The 18,257-nt window shown below is 37.7% G+C and overlaps 1 protein-coding gene across 2 annotated transcripts in view; it reads right to left on the bottom strand.

Annotated features, from left to right (window-relative positions):
- exoc2 (exocyst complex component 2) overlaps positions 1-18,257 on the bottom strand; it is a 340,160-nt gene that overhangs the window by 93,974 nt on the left and 227,929 nt on the right. For both annotated transcript variants that reach the window (XM_028803998.2, XM_028803999.2), the window contains exon 21: positions 13,868-13,934. In XM_028803998.2, coding sequence (XP_028659831.1) covers positions 13,868-13,934 — 67 coding nt within the window. The remainder of the gene's footprint in view (positions 1-13,867; positions 13,935-18,257) is intronic.

The raw sequence follows: 18,257 nt of genomic DNA, 5'->3' as shown, positions 1-18,257 counted from the left end.
TCGCTCATTGTCAAAATTTTCTACATGTGCTTAAAAAATGTGTTGCATGCCCTCAAAACGTAGGTTTTGCTTAAGGAATGTGTTGTGCTTGATCAATAACTTTTGAAAGTAACAGCACAGAAAAACACCAAGCGTATTGCTTTCACTCATAAACTGTGTTACAGACTCTTAAAAAAATGCTTGCGCTCAGAATGTGTTATGTGTGAGTACAAAATGTATCACTTTTGCTAAAAAGTTACTTGCGCTTACAAAATGAGTGGTGCTAACACATGGACATTTGGCAGTAATCTAACTTCACACAATGTCATCTTATATGCACAAAGTTACAATGTAAGTGTCAATTCTTCTTTTTCTAAAGCATTCTTCATCAGTAAAACGGTTAAAAAGTAGACTAACCTACATTTGTCCAAATACTTGCCTTACAAACATCATTTTTAGGTTGTTAGATAAAACATCTAAAAGTCTCAGAATTGAACTGTGAACTTGCAAGACCCTTACTGAAGTGATATATGCACAAATCCACATTTCATCACCTCTGGACTACATGTACATTACAAAAAATGAAATCCAAGCCAAGTGAAAAGTATTCAAATTATGACATTAAATCTAGTTTTCCATGTTGTAAGAATTATTGATTTATCCAAAAATGAGTATTTATGACCATTTAGCTTACTTTAAGAAATCTTGTTAAGTATATTTTGCTTACCCCTTTAGCAGATTTTATTTGCTAAATACAAGCAAAACAACTCCCATTTAAATTTTTTTGTCTAGTTTTTGCATAGCATGTTTTGCAATATATGCTCTGCACAAACTCACCATCCTCCTTCTGCTCAATTGCTTGTGATAAAGGGCTGTAAGTAAGAAAATCAGTTGCATGGGATGTTTTATGTCTCAGAGATGGTTCATCAAAAATACACATTAATCTACTAAGGTAAAAATCACATTTTATAGGATGGAGGAAATAATAAGATTGATTTCAGACAGAAGTTTAAATGACAGTTTCACTGCAGGATAGGACTTTCTAAAGAATAGTAATCTATATACTATAATTTCCTTCAATAAAATACACTTTTGTTTTTATAGCATTTGGGGGTAAGGTTAGTCCTTGTAACACAAGATAAGCCCTAAGCCCAGGCCAGCCTCCACACATTTAGTCTAGAAAGTGTTATCCACAGGGGATCTACTCTGAGCTTTCAGGAACACTAATGCTTTATTAACTTGCATATACTGTAAAAACAAATGACTAAAATTAGCGTATTTTGCAGTGAAGCTCAAAGTAGAATGAGCTTAGGAAATACATTCCAAGTGACAGGGGTTAATTAAGTCACATGACAATTCTATTCAAGCACCATAAGAGAAGAGTTATTTTCAAAACTGTTCATCTGCAGACAGCAGAACACATTCTGTTTTAGGTGAATGATTGAGGCCTAAAACAATACTGTAATTAGAAAATGAGTAATTTTGTTCTAAAGTATAATAGTCACAATAAATACAGGCTGTGGCAATGGAGTAACCACAATTGCAAGAAAAGGAAATGACCATAACCTCCCCTTTCCTCTTTTGTAAAGGGAAATTAAATAATTTTGTTTAAACTGGGGCAGTGGGAATTTATGGGTGAAAAGAGTGATGGAACTTGTCACCCAATCTGTACAAAGTTATACACCCATTTTAAGTCCAAAGCGCTGAAATCTGCACCCCTCAATTAGCATAAAATAGATATTCGGCTTTCCCATTGTATGACAATAAGACAATTTTTCAATGATACAGTTTGAACAATTTGGTTTTTTTTTGTTAACAAGAAAGTAAAAAACAAAATCACAGGTATTCTAAAAATTCCATGTGCCATGTGCAAAAGTTTGCTGATGACACTGCTAACGTGGGCTGCATCAGGAGTGGGCAGGAGGAGTATAGGAACCTAATCAAGGACTTTGTTAAATGGTGATTCAAACCACCTACACCTGAACACCAGCAAAACCAAGGAGCTGGTGGTGGATTTTAGGAGGCCCAGGCCCCACACGGACCCTGTGATCATCAGAAGTGACTGTGTGCAGAGAGTGCAGACCTATAAATACCTGGGAGTGCAGGTAAGTTATGTTTCAAGTTTCTGTCTCTCTGCTTGCCTTCTGTTGGGTTACCTGTATTTATTCATTTTGTCCTGGATCGTTTCGTGTTTGGTGTCTGGATTATCTGCCGTCTGCCTGTGTACAGGAGGATTGTAAGTGGATTCATGGCCATCCTGCAAAGAAAGAAGCGCTCCTGAACCCGTCCACCTGTCTTCACCATTTCAGGAACTAGCGGTAGGACTATCTTTACATTCCCATTTAACGTGCGCATCTCTGGACTATCTATTTTCATCATTACATTTCATCTGTTGCCATTTTTCATGATTTACTCTTGTGTGTTTTGTTGGTGCTTTGTTGTATTTAATGTGTAATCGCTGTAAGGGGAACAGGGGTGGTATAGTTGTTTTCATTTATTTCATTTGTTTTCATTACATTCTTTATTTGCTGTTTGATTACCGGTTTGCTTGTTTTTGTCTCTGTTTGTGTGTGCGTGCGGGTTGGCCCAAGGCTGGGTGCACCCCTGGAATCTCCCCCATAAAAATAAATAAATCATCGTCTTCTCGACGTTGTGAATCTTAGCGGCACCGGACTGCTACAGCGTTATTCATTTCTCTTTGCTGCTGAATGACTGTGATGCATCTCCAGCTGAGTGTTCTTGTGTTTTCTGTTTTGTTCCTCTTAACCCTTAAACCGCCACAAGCAGCTATAGTCGTTTCCCAGTGCTATTTACGAGCACACAGGAGCTGATAGGCAGTGCCAAACATTCGTTGAGCAGCTCATGACCACTGCCAGCCCCTTGTGAAGAGGGGGGCTGAATGCACCTCAGAAGACAAGGAAACTGCTCAAAAAATCCCTCTTAAAAAACGCTGATAGACTACTTTCACATTGCTCCCTTACTTGCGGCTGCTCTGTTGCGTGACATGCTTCTTGCACGACGCTACACATACTTAAAAGCCTGAACAGTGCCTGTCCTTTTTGGCTGATTGTTTTGTTTCTCTCTCCTCCCCCAGACATCCTCTGATCCTGTTGCGGATCCCGCTCCCATTGTGCTCCCCTATGATGTTTGCCTATTCTTTCAATCGATAACTAACTGCATACTGAGCTTGTTTTACTTCTGAAAGAGATATGTTTGTTTGAAGTGTCTAAATAAAGTTCCTGCCTCTACAATCTCCTGCGTTTCTGTGCAATTCTGTGACCCAAGTGTGTCAGCCTGTAGCCTTACTGTCTCTGGGATTGAGCCGCTGCAGTAGCCTGCCAGCGCCAGCGTTTACCTCTGTGTGCTTGCGTGCTGCCAGTTCAAGCGCAGTTGGCTTGGTGATTTACTTAATTTCATCCATGGCATTAGTTGCATCTTGTACATATTGTTCCAGTAGTTTTTTTAAAATAGTTTTTACAGTTCATTAGCAGTGTGTAAAATGATCAGTGTTGCATTAATTGTGATGCTCTTTGCATGAAAAAATTGTGTTCTATTAAAATTTCTCTTTTTCTTTGTGAATTGTGATGTTTACTTAAAGTGCAGCAAAAAAGTATTTGCCGTCCAGCGATGCATTAACCCCCAAGTATGTGGCAGTTTAAGGGTTAAAGCCCCAAGACGTCGCCGAAACGCCCTGCACCTTCTAAGGCTTCTGACAATGAAAATGCGCTTGCATGAATTACAGTACTGTACATATAGTGGTAGCATTGGTATTTTACATTCTAGTACTGCGGGAGACATAGCAGTACAGTATACAGGTTTACCTTTACATTCTTTTTTTAGGTAATGTATTAAGCTGAGTTTGAAATTAAATTGAAGTGTTTTGGGGGCATATTTAGGGTTTAAACTATAAAAATAGCCATTGTTTTAACCACATCCAAAATCTGTGGTTTTTCACAATTCGCAGGTGCTCTAGGAACGTAACCCCTGCGAATTTTGAGGATGTACTGTATTGAAACTGACTGAAGATTTCATCTACACTAAAATTAGAAGATTGTTAAATAAAGAAGATTCTTTAAAAGCAGAAGAAAAACAATTGCAGTTGTTGAGGTAATACATTGTGCATGATGTGCAGCAATATGTGGTTTTACATTAAAATAAGGCTCAGTGATATTAAATAATATTGGAGATGATCAGAAATAAGTAAATTACACACTTCAGTTAAGGAAACTGATCCCATGGAATAAAACCAGGACCAGAGTATGTCCCTGTTTATTAGTTAGAACACTCATATATTGCACTAGGTTAAAAGACTCAATAACACTTATAACGTCTTTGACCAGGGATTTGTCTTGAATATTAAAATTGCCCACAATTAAAATGCTGTCATAACATGGCATAACCCCTACCAGAACGTCAGAAAATTCAGTGATAAAATCCTTATTATTAAATTTCGACGGTCAGTATATCACCGCACACAGCACTGGGGACGATAACATAATCTCAAACAACTGCAGTTCAAAGCTGGTAGATGCAACACATGAAATACATCAACAGTTAAATCTGCATCTAAACAGTGATTCTAAACCTCCATCTCTGGAGGATATCCATGGAGAACTGAAGAACTTACAGTCAGGAAGAGAGAGTTCAGAGAAGGGAGCAAATTTACTTTCCTTCAACCATGCTTCAGTCAAAAACATAAAATCCATATCATGAGATGTTAAGAAGTCCTACAGAATAAAAGTTTTGTTTGCTAATGATCTAGCATTGAGTAAATCCATGGCATTCTTTAACTTACTAAATGTATAAAATGTGGTTCGCTTTAGAACACTGGCAAATTAATATACACCATGATTGTAAAGAAATATTTTTGACTTGAAAAATACCAAACTTTTTCTTTAAGTTCCAATTTGGTCCAGCCATAATCAAAACATTGCTACTTTATTTGTCCGACACCCAGAGTGTGCCATTTTTATGGAAATGATCTCTTCCCTCTTCTCCAGGGGCCTCATGTATAAACGGTGCGTATGCACAGAAATGTTGCGTACGAATGTTTCCACGCTCAAATTGCGATGTATAAAACCTAAACTTGGCATAAAGACACGCACATTTCCATGGTACCTCATACCCTGGCGTACGCAATTTCTCCGCTCGGTTTTGCAGACTGGCGGCACCCAGCATCAAAGCAGTGCTACTGTTCCTGTGTGGTTACCCTTTCTTTCTTAGACCCACATTCCTGACGCGGCTTTATACACTGAAATTAACTGCATATTGTTTATTAGTGTAATGCATCTGATTGTAATTAACCTGTAGCAATATAATGGTCCAGGGAATAGCCATAGTATTCCAAATACCATAACTGCTTTAGCGTTGTTACGCTCACTGCATCTTCTTCTTCTTTCAGCTGCTCCCATTAAGGGTTGCCACAGCGGATCATCTTTTTCCATGTTACTCTCACTGCACCACTCGGAGTATTTATATCAATGTATCTAAGTGAGGAATCACAGCAGCAGCTGATCGGAAAGAGAATTATCGGTATACAGTTTCAAGCACACACTACCTCAGCCACGGCAAAACGCGTCAAAGCCTTTCCTGTACGGACCTCACGTTTCAGAAACAGTTTCATCCCAAGAACTATAAACGCACTCAATCAGTCCATCAAGTGCTCCTTGTAGAACTGTTTGTACTTATAAGTACAATTACCCCACTGTAAACTTGCACTACAGTTATAATATTGCACAACCTGCGCCACTTTATAAAGCGCGTATGATGACGATATCATTTTTAAGATGAAATGCAGCAAAATATGTTGCTTATAGTATACAGATAAAACTTTAACTTCATTTAAATAATCTGTATTGTTACTAATTAAACATGTGAGGACACGGTGCCACAGCGCTAGCGGATAGCTCCTGCCTTGCACTGTATTATTGCTGGTGCTGACGCGACACTGGAAGGATAGACGGATAGAATAATTAAACATGTACTATGAAGATATTTCAATGTTCCTTAAAAGTTTTGAAGAATTGGCGTTCTAAGCTTAAAGATGGCTTAACATCTATTACAGAGCTGATTGTGTGGCGATTGGGGGTATTTGGAGAAAGAAAAGTAAGGACAGGAATTGGAGGTTAGTACGTTTGAAAGAGACAGTACTTCTGTAATAAATGATTTCATTGAAGGTGGCGCATGGCGCAGCAAGCCTCTTGCGTGAGATATGAACAATCACTGCGCCACCGTGTTCCCATGTTTAAAAACATGCTTTTATTCCTATCATCATGAAAAAGATATCACTTATACATCTCAGTATTTTAATTATTCAGAGAGCTGTAATATCACGAATGTAATGGATTCTGTGTCCTGTCGGAGAAAGAGAAAAAACGGAAGCACGTAGTGATTCACAGACATAGAGAACATAGAAGATCAAACACAGAACAAAGCATTTAACGTCCTACTTTAGTTACGATGGGATTTGAGAAACTAGTAAAATAAACGATTTTAAGATGAAGTTTATGATGTTCTACTTTAATGACAAAATAAACTACATGATTAAAGTGGAAATTTCGAGATTAAAGTTGACATTTCATGCTTTTTTCCCACTGTGTGCCTATTTTTTTTCTCTGTACCCTAATAAGCTTTCATATGACACTCAGACGGTCGGCTACTAGTCGTCTTTTCACGCCGACTTTGATATGTGACAACTTCTTTTTTATTTCGGGCACCGTGCGACTTTGTGAACTTGAGCTTTCGAGTTTCTCCGACACTATGTCACTCGATAAACTTTCTTTTGTTGATTATACCACTGTTTAAACCAACAAATAGTATGTTTTGCCTCCACTTGGTATTCGCTGAAATTCTTATATTTTCCCCCGTGCTTTTCCCATTGTCTTTTCACAGAAGGCTATTTATATCGATTTGCATATTCAAAGAGGCATAATTCTGGGAGGTGTTGCGGCGGGACAGAAGGCGCGTGCACGTGCGTTACTTTTCACGCTGATCGGGATATATGTAGTGGAAGAACGTGAAAGTATGCGTACGCACAGATTCCTGCATCTGGATTTTTCTGTGTGTACGCACATTCCTGCTTTTATGCTTATGCCATGTTATAGTGTGAGTTCTACGCACGGCGTTATACATGAGGCCCCTGGTGAGCAGCACGATGGATAGATGGCATGCTGCTCATCTTTTTCCAGCTTTCTGCAGGAATATACAGGAAAATATGACTGCCATAATTGCCAAGGAGGAGATTTTGCTTATCAAGGGAAAGAGTGGAAAACCCTGATTCAATGCCATTGCAAGCATGAACATCACTCTTATATGGGTTGAATTACTTTAAAAATGAAATACATTGGATACTTTAATTAGAGTTTATAAAACATATTCCTTTGGCACTGAAATACTAAATTTTCATTTTAATTTACATAATACACAGTTCCTGTTTTGGAAAAATATTTTAATGCTTTTCATGTTTTTTACATTTTTGCATTTAAATGTTTACATTGTATAAAAATATTTAAGGTTAATTAAATATGTTTTCCCACTCATATAGAAAGGTTAATTCAAAAAAACTTTTTTGTGCATGTTCACTGGAAAAAATTTGTTCCTATAAGTCAGATATGAGAGTTCTCTGTTAAGTATATATACCAATACCCATGTAGACATAATACAAGCTGAGCATCCCTAATCTGAAATGCACGGAACCCAAAGTATTTCAATTTTGGAACATTTGCATCTGCCTTAAACACCTGCTCTCAATTCCTCTAATCTGTGCACTTTAAACGGCAGGGGTTCCAGGGATAGAGCAAAAGACATAACGTAGTGAGAAATAAAAAGCTAAAATATCTATTATCTATTCAGATGATACAGTAGCACAAGGTAATTGAAGCTTAATGATTAACTTGTACATTGTCATCAGCGCAACATCATAAGAGACAGACATGCATGTAAACCACTGCAGCTACTTGGCTCCACGCAATTGTTAAGTACTTCTGTCTGCTATGACATCCTTCTATCATTTTGACTAATGCATCACTATATGACATAATAGAGTTTAGATAAGCATTGTGGTCCTATGGATATAGCATGTAGTTAAAGGTAGTGTCTATATTTTGGTATGGCATGTCTGCATTTCCAGTTAGACAGTAATGTTAACTTTCTTTAATTATTCATTTAGATATGCAGTCAGAAGGTGGATGTTATGCAGCCTTGTCTGTGCTTTTACTAATGTTGTTAGGCAGATTTGTTGATTCAGTTGTTTTGAGTACTGAAATCTGCATTTCCTATGACTCTTCATTATCATCTCACTTAACGGCAGTCCCTTTCACCTCCTTTTAATGGGGTGTGACACAATCTTTACTTTGAATACATGTTTTATAATTCATGTTTAAAAAATGTAGTTGCCAATTCTTTAAACCTCACATCAACTTCTATGCTGTTGTCATAACTGAACAACAGTTTCAAATAATAATTTGGGAGCACTTTGGATTTTGGAATTTCGGGTAAGGGATGCTCAACCTGTATCTCTATCTATTATCTGCCTATTACCCATAGAAATAATACGTTTGCAATAGTATTTTTGTTCCACAAATATGTATAGGAATCAGGAGCAAAAATCTAATGTTAAAAGGTCATCTCCAATTATAGAGGCCAGCTGCAGATCGAAATCAGAGAGCATAGATTTTTTGTTACACGCACACTGTTGGTGACCATTGATCCATTTTGTTCCTAGAGATAAGACCTTTTTATTTATTTATTTTATTTATTTCAGGCATATTGTGGCTGGAGCTCACAGCATTCATGGAAGCATTAACATGTTGCTATTTAACATATTTGTGCTTGTTGCTGACACTTGAACTTAGGCCACCAAATAAAGGTTCTTTGCGTGTCCCTAACTTAGAGAGGAGAACTTCTATCTTGAAATACTGGTGTCATGTGGGTACTAGCCAGTGACAGTCTGCAGCATCGTTGCTGCATTTATATGAGGTTGATTAGCATGGTCCATATATGGTTGTTTCAGGATGGCAACCAGGGAATATTTGAGGCATGTTTACGAATGCACGTTTACAAAATGACTGTGATTCATAAAAGGTAAACTGAGTGGAAATGTGCTTAGGCCAGATTTTATAAATCAAATTTTCTTGGCATATTTTTATTTCACACTCAAAATCATGCAAGTTTTATAAATGAGGCCCTAGGATATTGCTAAGAAGAAATATTGGTGTGCTGCCCCTGGAGGGCCTCAGTGAAAGTAGAAGATTGGAACCTGAAGAAATTAGTTGATGAAGCCAGTGCCTTTTTAACAGTGAATTAGTAATAATATACTGTAGAAATGGAACGTCACACACCACAACATGATGTACTGTTCTATCCTGTTACTTCAAAATGGCTACAATGAACCTTTAAAAGGAATTTTCAGAACCCTATTTAGTTCTGGTATATCAACAGCTGGTCCATCTCAACACAAAGGGATTGTGAGGCAGTCTGCCAGGTGGACATTTGGGGTATATCTCTTTCAAGGTGGGGATATAAAAAGTTTGTATTAAATAAAGTAAATGACAATTCCGAAAAAGAAACGGTAAACAATGCTGCCTTATGTCTAAGTAGTTATCATGAAACTGAAACGATAAGCTAAGTATTCAGGCAGAAACATTTCAAGTAATTCATCCTTCTAATTGAAAACAACACTGATATAGCTTCCTTTTGTGGCTCCTTGATAGCTCATCACAGACTTTACATTTTGGTTTTGGTCTTAAAATTCTGATAGAAATGTTGTTGTTTCTAGCCACCGAGTATTAAAAAAAAGGTCTAGTGCAAAGGTCAAGTGCTGTGTGAGAGATAAAAAGGAAGAGAAATAACGATGTGGTATCTACAGTAAAACCGCCTCTCAAAGTTAACAAGAAATAAAGAAAATGGGAAGTCAAGAGTAGCTGGACAAGAAATGTATGAATTGTGACAATCATTAGTGTCCCTGGCAATCAAAAGAATGGTAAAAGGATGGCTTGCTGACCTTGTAACCAAAGTTTTCAGTCCTTAATAATATTGGCATAAACATAATATAGCTGATGAATTATTTGTTATTGGAATATAAATTAATGGGAAGTTAAAGCATCTACAATATGTGTGAGTCTACTAGTTAAGTAATGGCAGGAGATACAGTTCACACTTTGCAGGACAGTTTTGTTTTTTTTTTTTTTAATATATTTTATTAATTTTTATTGTAATCATTCCATACAAATAGATCAATTTAAAACCAAACAAATTAAAGACAAATCAAACCCCACCCCTGAGAAGGAGAGCTTAGCTAAAGGAGAATTGCTTAGGGCTTTTTAATAAGACAACATTAAGCAAAGGAAAGGGGGAAATAAACATATATGTAAATAAGAGATGGAGAAGGGAATTAAATGCGGTAATAGTTATTTCTCTTATTCTAAAATAATATTGATCAGATCCTGCCAGGTTTTGAAAAAAATTTGTACAGATCCTCTAACTGAGAATTTGATTTTTTCCAATTTCAAATAATATAAAACATCGGTTTCCCACTGACTTATCAGAGGAGAGTTAGGATTCTTCCAATTTAACAGAATAAGTCTGCGTGCCAAAAGTGTAGTGAATGCAATCACCGTTTGCTTGTCCTTTTCCACTTCAAGTCCGTCTGGAAGAACACCGAACACAGCTGTTAGTGGGTTAGGAGGGATTGTGACCCCAAGGCTGTCTGAAAGGCACTTAAAACTTTTTGTCCAAAATGATGTTAATTTGGTGCAGACCCAGAACATGTGACCCAGTGAGGCAGGAGCTTGGTTGCAGCGTTCGCAGGTTGGATTTTGCCCTGGAAACATTTTGGACAGTTTTAAGCGAAACAGATGAGCTTGATACATAATTTTTAGTTGAATAATTCTATGCTTTGCGCATATGGAGCTCGGGTGAATTCTCTGCTTTGCTACCTTCCACTCCTTTTCTGATATATTGATTAAGAGATCTTCTTCCCAATGTCTTCTTGGATCTCTGAAAGGTAGGGACTCTAATAGGATTTTATATAATGCGGAAATGGTGTTTAATTCCTCTGCATTGAGCAGTATTTTTTCCAGCATTGTGGAGGGTGCGAGCTGGGGAAAATCGGGTAATTTCTGTTTAACAAAATTTCTAATTTGAAGATAGTGAAAGAAATGTGTAGCTGGGAGGTTGAATTTTGAACGTAATTGTTCAAAAGATGCAAATATGTTGTCTATATAAAGATCTCTGAGCATTTTAATCCCAAAACTTTTCCAGGTATTAAAAACTGGATATGTTTGCGAAGGTTGAAAGAGGTGGTTTTCTTGCAGAGGTGCCACCGATAAAAGATTTTCCATCTTAAAATGCTTTCTAATTTGGTTCCATATTCTAAGTGAGCAAAGCACAATTGGGTTATTAGTATATTTGCGATAACTTGCATTTATTGGAGAGCAGAGCAGGGAGTGTAAAGAAGTACTACAGAATTTTATTTCTATTGCGGACCAGGCCTGTGCATGTTATTTATTTGTGTCCAGGTTTTTATGGCTTGTATGTTTGCTGCCCAGTAATAAAACTGAAAATTAGGTAGAGCCATGCCACCTTCTGCCTGAGGTCTTTGTAGGGTTGCTCTTCGGATACGTGGGTGTTTTGAGTTCCAAATGAATGAGGTTATTGTTGAATCTAATTGCTTAAAAAATGATTTATTGATATATATTGGAATGTCTTGAAATAAAAAAAGAATTTTAGGAAGGATATTCATCTTAACAATGTTAATTCTTCCGGCTAGACTGAGATGAAGGGTTGACCATCTATCCAGGTCTTGCTTAATTTTTTCCATACAGACGGCAAATTTTTGTTGATAAAGAGCTTTATGTTTACTTGTGATATTTACCCCTAGGTATTTCAACTGATCTGCTATGGTAAAAGGTAGGGTGTCCAATCTGATATTATATGCTTGTGAATTCACTGGAAAGAGTATACTTTTATTCAGATTAATTTTAAGACCAGATATCTTTTGAAATTCTGTTAGTGCTGTTAGAACTGCAGGGACAGTGTTTTCTGGGTCTGATATGTATAAAACCATATCATCTGCATATAGAGAAATTTTCTGTTCCAGTCCTTCTCTGACAATCCCCTTTATCTGATAAGAATTTCGGCAGTGAACCGCCAGTGGTTCAATGGCGATTGCAAACAGCAGTGGTGACAAGGGACATCCTTGTCTGGTGCCACGTTCTAGCTTAAAGTAGTCTGAGCAAATGTTATTAATACAAACTGAAGCTTCTGGATTGGTATACAGTAGTTTGATCCATGCACAAATATTCGGGCCAAACCCAAATTTCTCCAATGCAGTGAAAAGGTAGTTCCATTCAATCATATCAAATGCTTTTTCTGTGTCTAATGATAGTAATATCTCTGGGGTGTTTGATTTTGCTGGTGAATATATAACATTAAACAAGTGTCGGAGATTGGAAGATAGATGTCGGCCTTTAATAAATCCAGTTTGATCCTGTGATATTACCGAGGGCAGCACTTTCTCCATCCTTCTAGCTAGAATTTTTGAGAGTATCTTAACATCATTATTCAGGAGTGAAATTGGTCTGTATGATGCACATTGTAACAAGTCCTTATTTTGTTTAGGAAAGACGGTGATTAATGCTTGTGAAAATGTTTGAGGTAGTATTTGGTTGTCTCTAGCTTCTGTAAATGTTGCCAATAAGAGGGGAGCTAGCTGAGTGGAGAATTTCTTATAACCAGGGCCTGCTGATTTCCCGCTTTGTAGTGACTTTATAGCATCTAGTAATTCTGTTAGCGTTAGAGGTTTATCCAGTTCCTCAGCACTTAAAGCATCTATTTGTGGTGTCTGTAATGTATCCAGAAATGCATTAGATTGTGTGTTGTCTTCTTTGAGCTCAGTAGAATATAAAGATTTATAATAATCTCTAAATATGTGCATTATATTATTATGGTCTATAATTTCTCCTCTATTCGTGTTGGTAATTACTGGTATTGCATTGCGAACTTCTTTCCTTGCAGGAAAATTTAAAAAGTTATTGATGAAGCTGCAATAGATTTTTTTTTATCTTAAATAACTTCAAAGAGATACACAAGTGTATGAAGACCTGAGAAGCCAAGGGCATAGACTGATGTATAAAATACCAAAGCACGAACGCTTACATTTTAAGGGCCTCGGTTACTATATCTTTGTTTCTTATTACACCTAAAAGATAAGATTACTGACTATACATATAAATTTGTACAACTGAATGTGTTAAAAGCCAGTAACTTTCAAAAATATTAATTTTGACCATGGCATTTCTATTCTGCACTAATAAATCAGGAAGAGACAGCTGCCTAATTGTTCAAGAGAACTGAAATTTAGTTTAAGTAAGTATTTCAATATACATTTGATTGTGATTCCTATATACACCCATCCAGTGGGAACACACTGTAGAAAGTGTGTAAGTTTGCACTGATGAGCAAAATAATTCATTGAAAACAACATCCTTTACTTAGATTTACCAGAAATCATATAACAATAGTCAATTGACTGTAATACAGAATATAGCAAGCACAACCGTATCAAGAGTGGCTTAACTATACATGAAAATACGTGGGATAATACTATCTTACCTAGAATCATTACTAAGAATAAAAATATTGTATTTAATATTATTTGAATTAAGAACTTATATTCTGCAAAATAATTCAAGATAAATATTTGCAATACACCCAAAACTTTGTGAATTTTTGAATCTACAGATATTTTTCTGAATAAATGTATATCACTGTACTGAATCCATAATTCTTTTTAATAAATAATATACAAAAACAACAGAAACTATAAAAACTGCTCTTAAGTAAAAAAAAACAAAAAAAAAAAACTATATAATTACACTGTCATACTTACAAGGGTGGGTCTAATATCTTCATGAATACCATAAGAAAGGTCAGGAGAAGTGAGGTCAACTGAAACCCTGGAGATGGAAATATAAATCCATTATGCAATTGCTTAAAGGTGATGATACTAAAATGCAGCATATACATTATCTGAAATGTTTGCCATACAGTATGTAAGAAAATTAAAGCATCAAAAGTTCATAAACCAAATATGTAGCCTTTGCACTTAACCTAATTCTAGAGTAGCAGAGTGGAGAAGCACACCTTACAGAACCAGGCTCAAGACAAGAAATAGCACTGGATGGACCAGCTATCCATTATCTGCCACAATTCACACACAAACACATCAAGGCGTACATGTGGCCAATCTCAAGCCGTACTTCGGCCCTCCCTTGTCCAAGGTTGGGGGGGGGGGAATGTAGCGGGGCCACATAGTGTTTAAATGTCAGTTCTGAGTGCGTCTCGTTTCATTGTGCCGTTTACTGTTTATGTGCATCAGTTAATGCCGTCCCCGAAAAAAGGGGACGGATGATGGAAGGAGACCACAGCCGCAAACCTGGAAAACACCTGTTTTCAATCAATCAATCTCAGCCGTCACAGGACTATATAAGCCAGCAGGAGGAGAAGGAAGGGAGAGGAGAGAAGGAGATTTTTTTTGTTTCACCATCACGACCACGAGCAACCTGTACCTGTTTTCCATATTGCGCTTATCCACCCAGTTTGTTTTTCCATCTGCCGGATTTACTTCAAGGACCTCACCACGAGAGACCCCGGGGTAGGACTTAATCATCCACCATACACACGAGGATTCACGGTGAGGCTGTTCCATTTTTTCCGGGGAGAATCAAACAACTCAATTACACTAATTCAGTCATCCGCTTTCAGGACAGTTTCTTATTTACCGGACTCACGTTCTCATTCATTTTCAGTTTATCATTCATTGTTATTCGTGTTGTGTGTTTATTTGTTACAGGGACAAGGGAGGGTTTTTGTTGTATATATATATATATATATATTTGGTGGTGTCTTGTTATTGCTGGGGTGGAGGGATATTTATATGTTTCTATTTTTTTATTTCATTTCATTTAATACATATAATCTGTTTAATTTTACATCCTGTTTGTGTGTGCTTATATTTTTCACCGTCGATTGTGGGGAAAAGTTCAATTGGTAAGAAGTACGGCTTGATAGTTAGATTATCTCTCAGTAAATTATCCAGGCCACTGGTCTTGGAGGTGTAGCTGCCGGCTGGGTAAAAGGGGTCGGCCGTTACAGTATTGTGCCAATTAATATTCACAAATTAAACTTACACAAAATTCTTTAGAAAATGGGAGAAAAACATTAGAGTTAAACCCATTAATCTAGTGTTTTCAGGCAGGAACACTAAGCACTATCTTACCAAAATGCCACTCACAAAATATAATTTTTCAAAAGGAAAAGAAGAATGATGAAATATTTATGAACATTAATATTGTGAGAGTAAAAGGTTATTATATTCATTTTGTGTTAATGAAAATTCCTAGTGAGGACAAGGTACATTTAAAAAACTTAATTCTGTTAGCCACTGTGTAAGGAAGAAACCTGGTTTCTTAGAAATCTGCTTTTACATGGGCAGGTAATCTTCTGGGGCCTCACGTATGACACCGTGCGTAGAATTCACACTATAACATGGCGTACGGACAAAAGCGGAAATGTGCTTACGGACAAAAAAATCCAGATGCATAAACTTCCACATTCTGCCGCTACATAAATCCCAGTCAGCGTGAAAAGTAACGCACATGCCTGCTGTCCCGCCCCAACTCCTCCCAAAATTATGCCTCTTTGAATATGCAAATCAATATAAATAGCCCTTAAGCTCTGCCTTCTGTGAAAAGGCAATGGCAAAAGCACGGGGAAGAATTTCATCGAATACCAAGTGGAGACAAGGAAAAACTTACTATTTGTTGGTTTAAACAGTGATATAATCCACAAAAGGAAGTTGATCGAGTGACATAGAGTGTCGGAGAAACTTGAAAGCTCAAGTTCACAAAGTTGCACAATGCCCGAAATAAAGAAGTTGTCAGATATCAAAGACGCTGTGAAAAGGTAAGTCGTGCCACCAAACCCCCCCTCCCCCCACCAGAGTGTCATATGAAAGCTTACTAGGGTACAGAGAAAAAAAATAGGCACACAGTGGAGAAAAAAGCACGAAATGTCAACTTTAATCTCGAAATTTCCATTTTAACCACGTAGTTTATTTTGTCATTAAAGTAGAACATCATAAACTTCATCTTAAAATCGTTTAATTTACTAGTTTCTCAAATCCGATCATAACTAAAATAGCACGTTAAATGCTTTGTTTTGTATTTGATCTTCTATGTGCTCTACGTGCTTCTTAAATGGGCTTTCTCTTCCTCCGACAGGACACAGAATCCATTACATCCGTAATATTACAGCTCTCTGAATAATTAAAATACTGAGATGTATACGTGATATCATTTTCATGATGACAGGAGTTAAACCATGTTATTAAACATGGGAACACGGTGGCGCAGTGACAGTGACAAGTAGGGGATCCATTCCCAGGGATTCCCGGACATTTTTCATTCCTGCATTCTGCTGTAATTCTAAGGAAAACGGGAACGGCCAAGCTCGCTTTACATATAGCGTGTAAAAATCGATCAAGAAATAACAGAGTTATAGTTGAAAATAATTAAGGTGGCACCACTGCTGCAGCTTGCACTTCATCAGACAACAGCTTTGAACAGCAACTTGAAATTGCAATGCATCAGTCTGTTGCATCCGCAATATCTGTGCCAAGAAACTTGCCATCACAGAATGATGACAAGAAACTGGATGCATCAGTAAAAGCTGAAATGGCGGTGTTTCAGAGCAATGGCAAGTGCGGGCGTTGTTTAGAACAAGTGTATCAGTATCTGATGATTGTGCCGCCTACTTCAGTGGAGGTAGAGTGTGCTTTCTTAGTGGCTGGCGTACTTCTGCACGAAGGTGTGTTCTTGCACGACTGCACGCTGGACACGTTAAAAATAATAAATTACATTTATATAGCACTTTTCTCAGTACTCAAAGCGCTATCTCCCCGCGTGGCCGCCGAGTAATCTTTAGCTAAAACTCCCTAAAACGTTTCCCATTCATTCTCTATGGTAGTGCTAAACCACTATCGATGCAATCTATTTTCTGCCACTTCCATTTCGGGGGCGCTGTTCTGCCTAGTATATGGTGCCTTTCCTATCTATCTGTCTTATATAATGCCTTTCATGTCTGTCTTATCTACCTACTTATCTAGTTGCTTCTTGCCTGTTTATTATTTACTGTATACCCTGTTTTTTATGACAGTTTTGTATTTGTTATACAGTGCCTTCCATATCTATCTGCCTGTCTAGTGCTTTTCACATCTACATGTACTTTCACTATCTGCCTGCCTTCCTAAAGTATCTGTTGATTAATAAAAAGGCTGTACCATTTTTCATTTAGTAGTGCTTTCTCTGTCTGTCTTTTATACAGTGAACTCCTTGTCTATCTATATAATAATAATAGTAATTTTATTATTATATAGCAGCTTCCCTGTCTGCCTATCATATAGTGCCTTTCTTTCCTATATATCTATCCCCTTAGCTGTTTTTTTATATATCTATTATACAGTGCCTTCCCTGTTTATTTATGTATCTAGTGACTTTTCTGTCTGTCTGTCTGTGTGTTATGCATCTTAAAAACAAGTTATAAGGACACTTCATCCATCCATCCATCCATTTTCCAACCCGCTGAATCCGAACACAGGGTCACGGGGGTCTGCTGGAACCAATCCCAGCCAACACAGGGCACAAGGCAGGAACCAATCCTGGGCAGGGTGCCAACCCACCGCAGGACACACACAAACACACCCACACAATAGCACACACTAGGGCCAATTTAGAATCGCCAATCCACCTAACCTGCATGTCTTTGGACTGTGGGAGGAAACCGGAGTGCCCGGAGGAAACCCACGCAGACACGGGGAGAACATGCAAACTCCACGCAGGGAGGACCTGGGAAGCGAACCCAGGTCCCCAGGTCTCCCAACTGCGAGGCAGCAGCGCTACCCACTGCGCCACCATGCCGCCCTATAAGGACACTTGTTCATGTTAATTGCAGTCTCAATTGTTAAAAAATATTTTAAAAGGAGCATCCCACATGAGAATACAATGATCTGATTGAGTGACAGTGCACAACAATTTTAAATTTTATGTCCGTTTGAGATTAAAAAGATAAAAAAAAAAAAAAACACTTTCTCCCCAGCAGGGAATCGAACTTGGGTCTCTGAGGCACAGTAGGCTTGCTGCGCTCTGATTGACTGAGCAGTCTGTGTCAAATATCCGCTACTGGCCCCAACCCCCTCAACCCCCCACCCGGCGGGAGGATAT

Source organism: Erpetoichthys calabaricus, chromosome 6 (assembly GCF_900747795.2).
Source record: "Erpetoichthys calabaricus chromosome 6, fErpCal1.3, whole genome shotgun sequence".
NCBI classification, from domain to species: Eukaryota; Metazoa; Chordata; class Cladistia; order Polypteriformes; family Polypteridae; genus Erpetoichthys; species Erpetoichthys calabaricus.
Note: the sequence above shows the minus strand (reverse complement) of the source record. Positions and strands in the feature narration are given on the sequence as shown.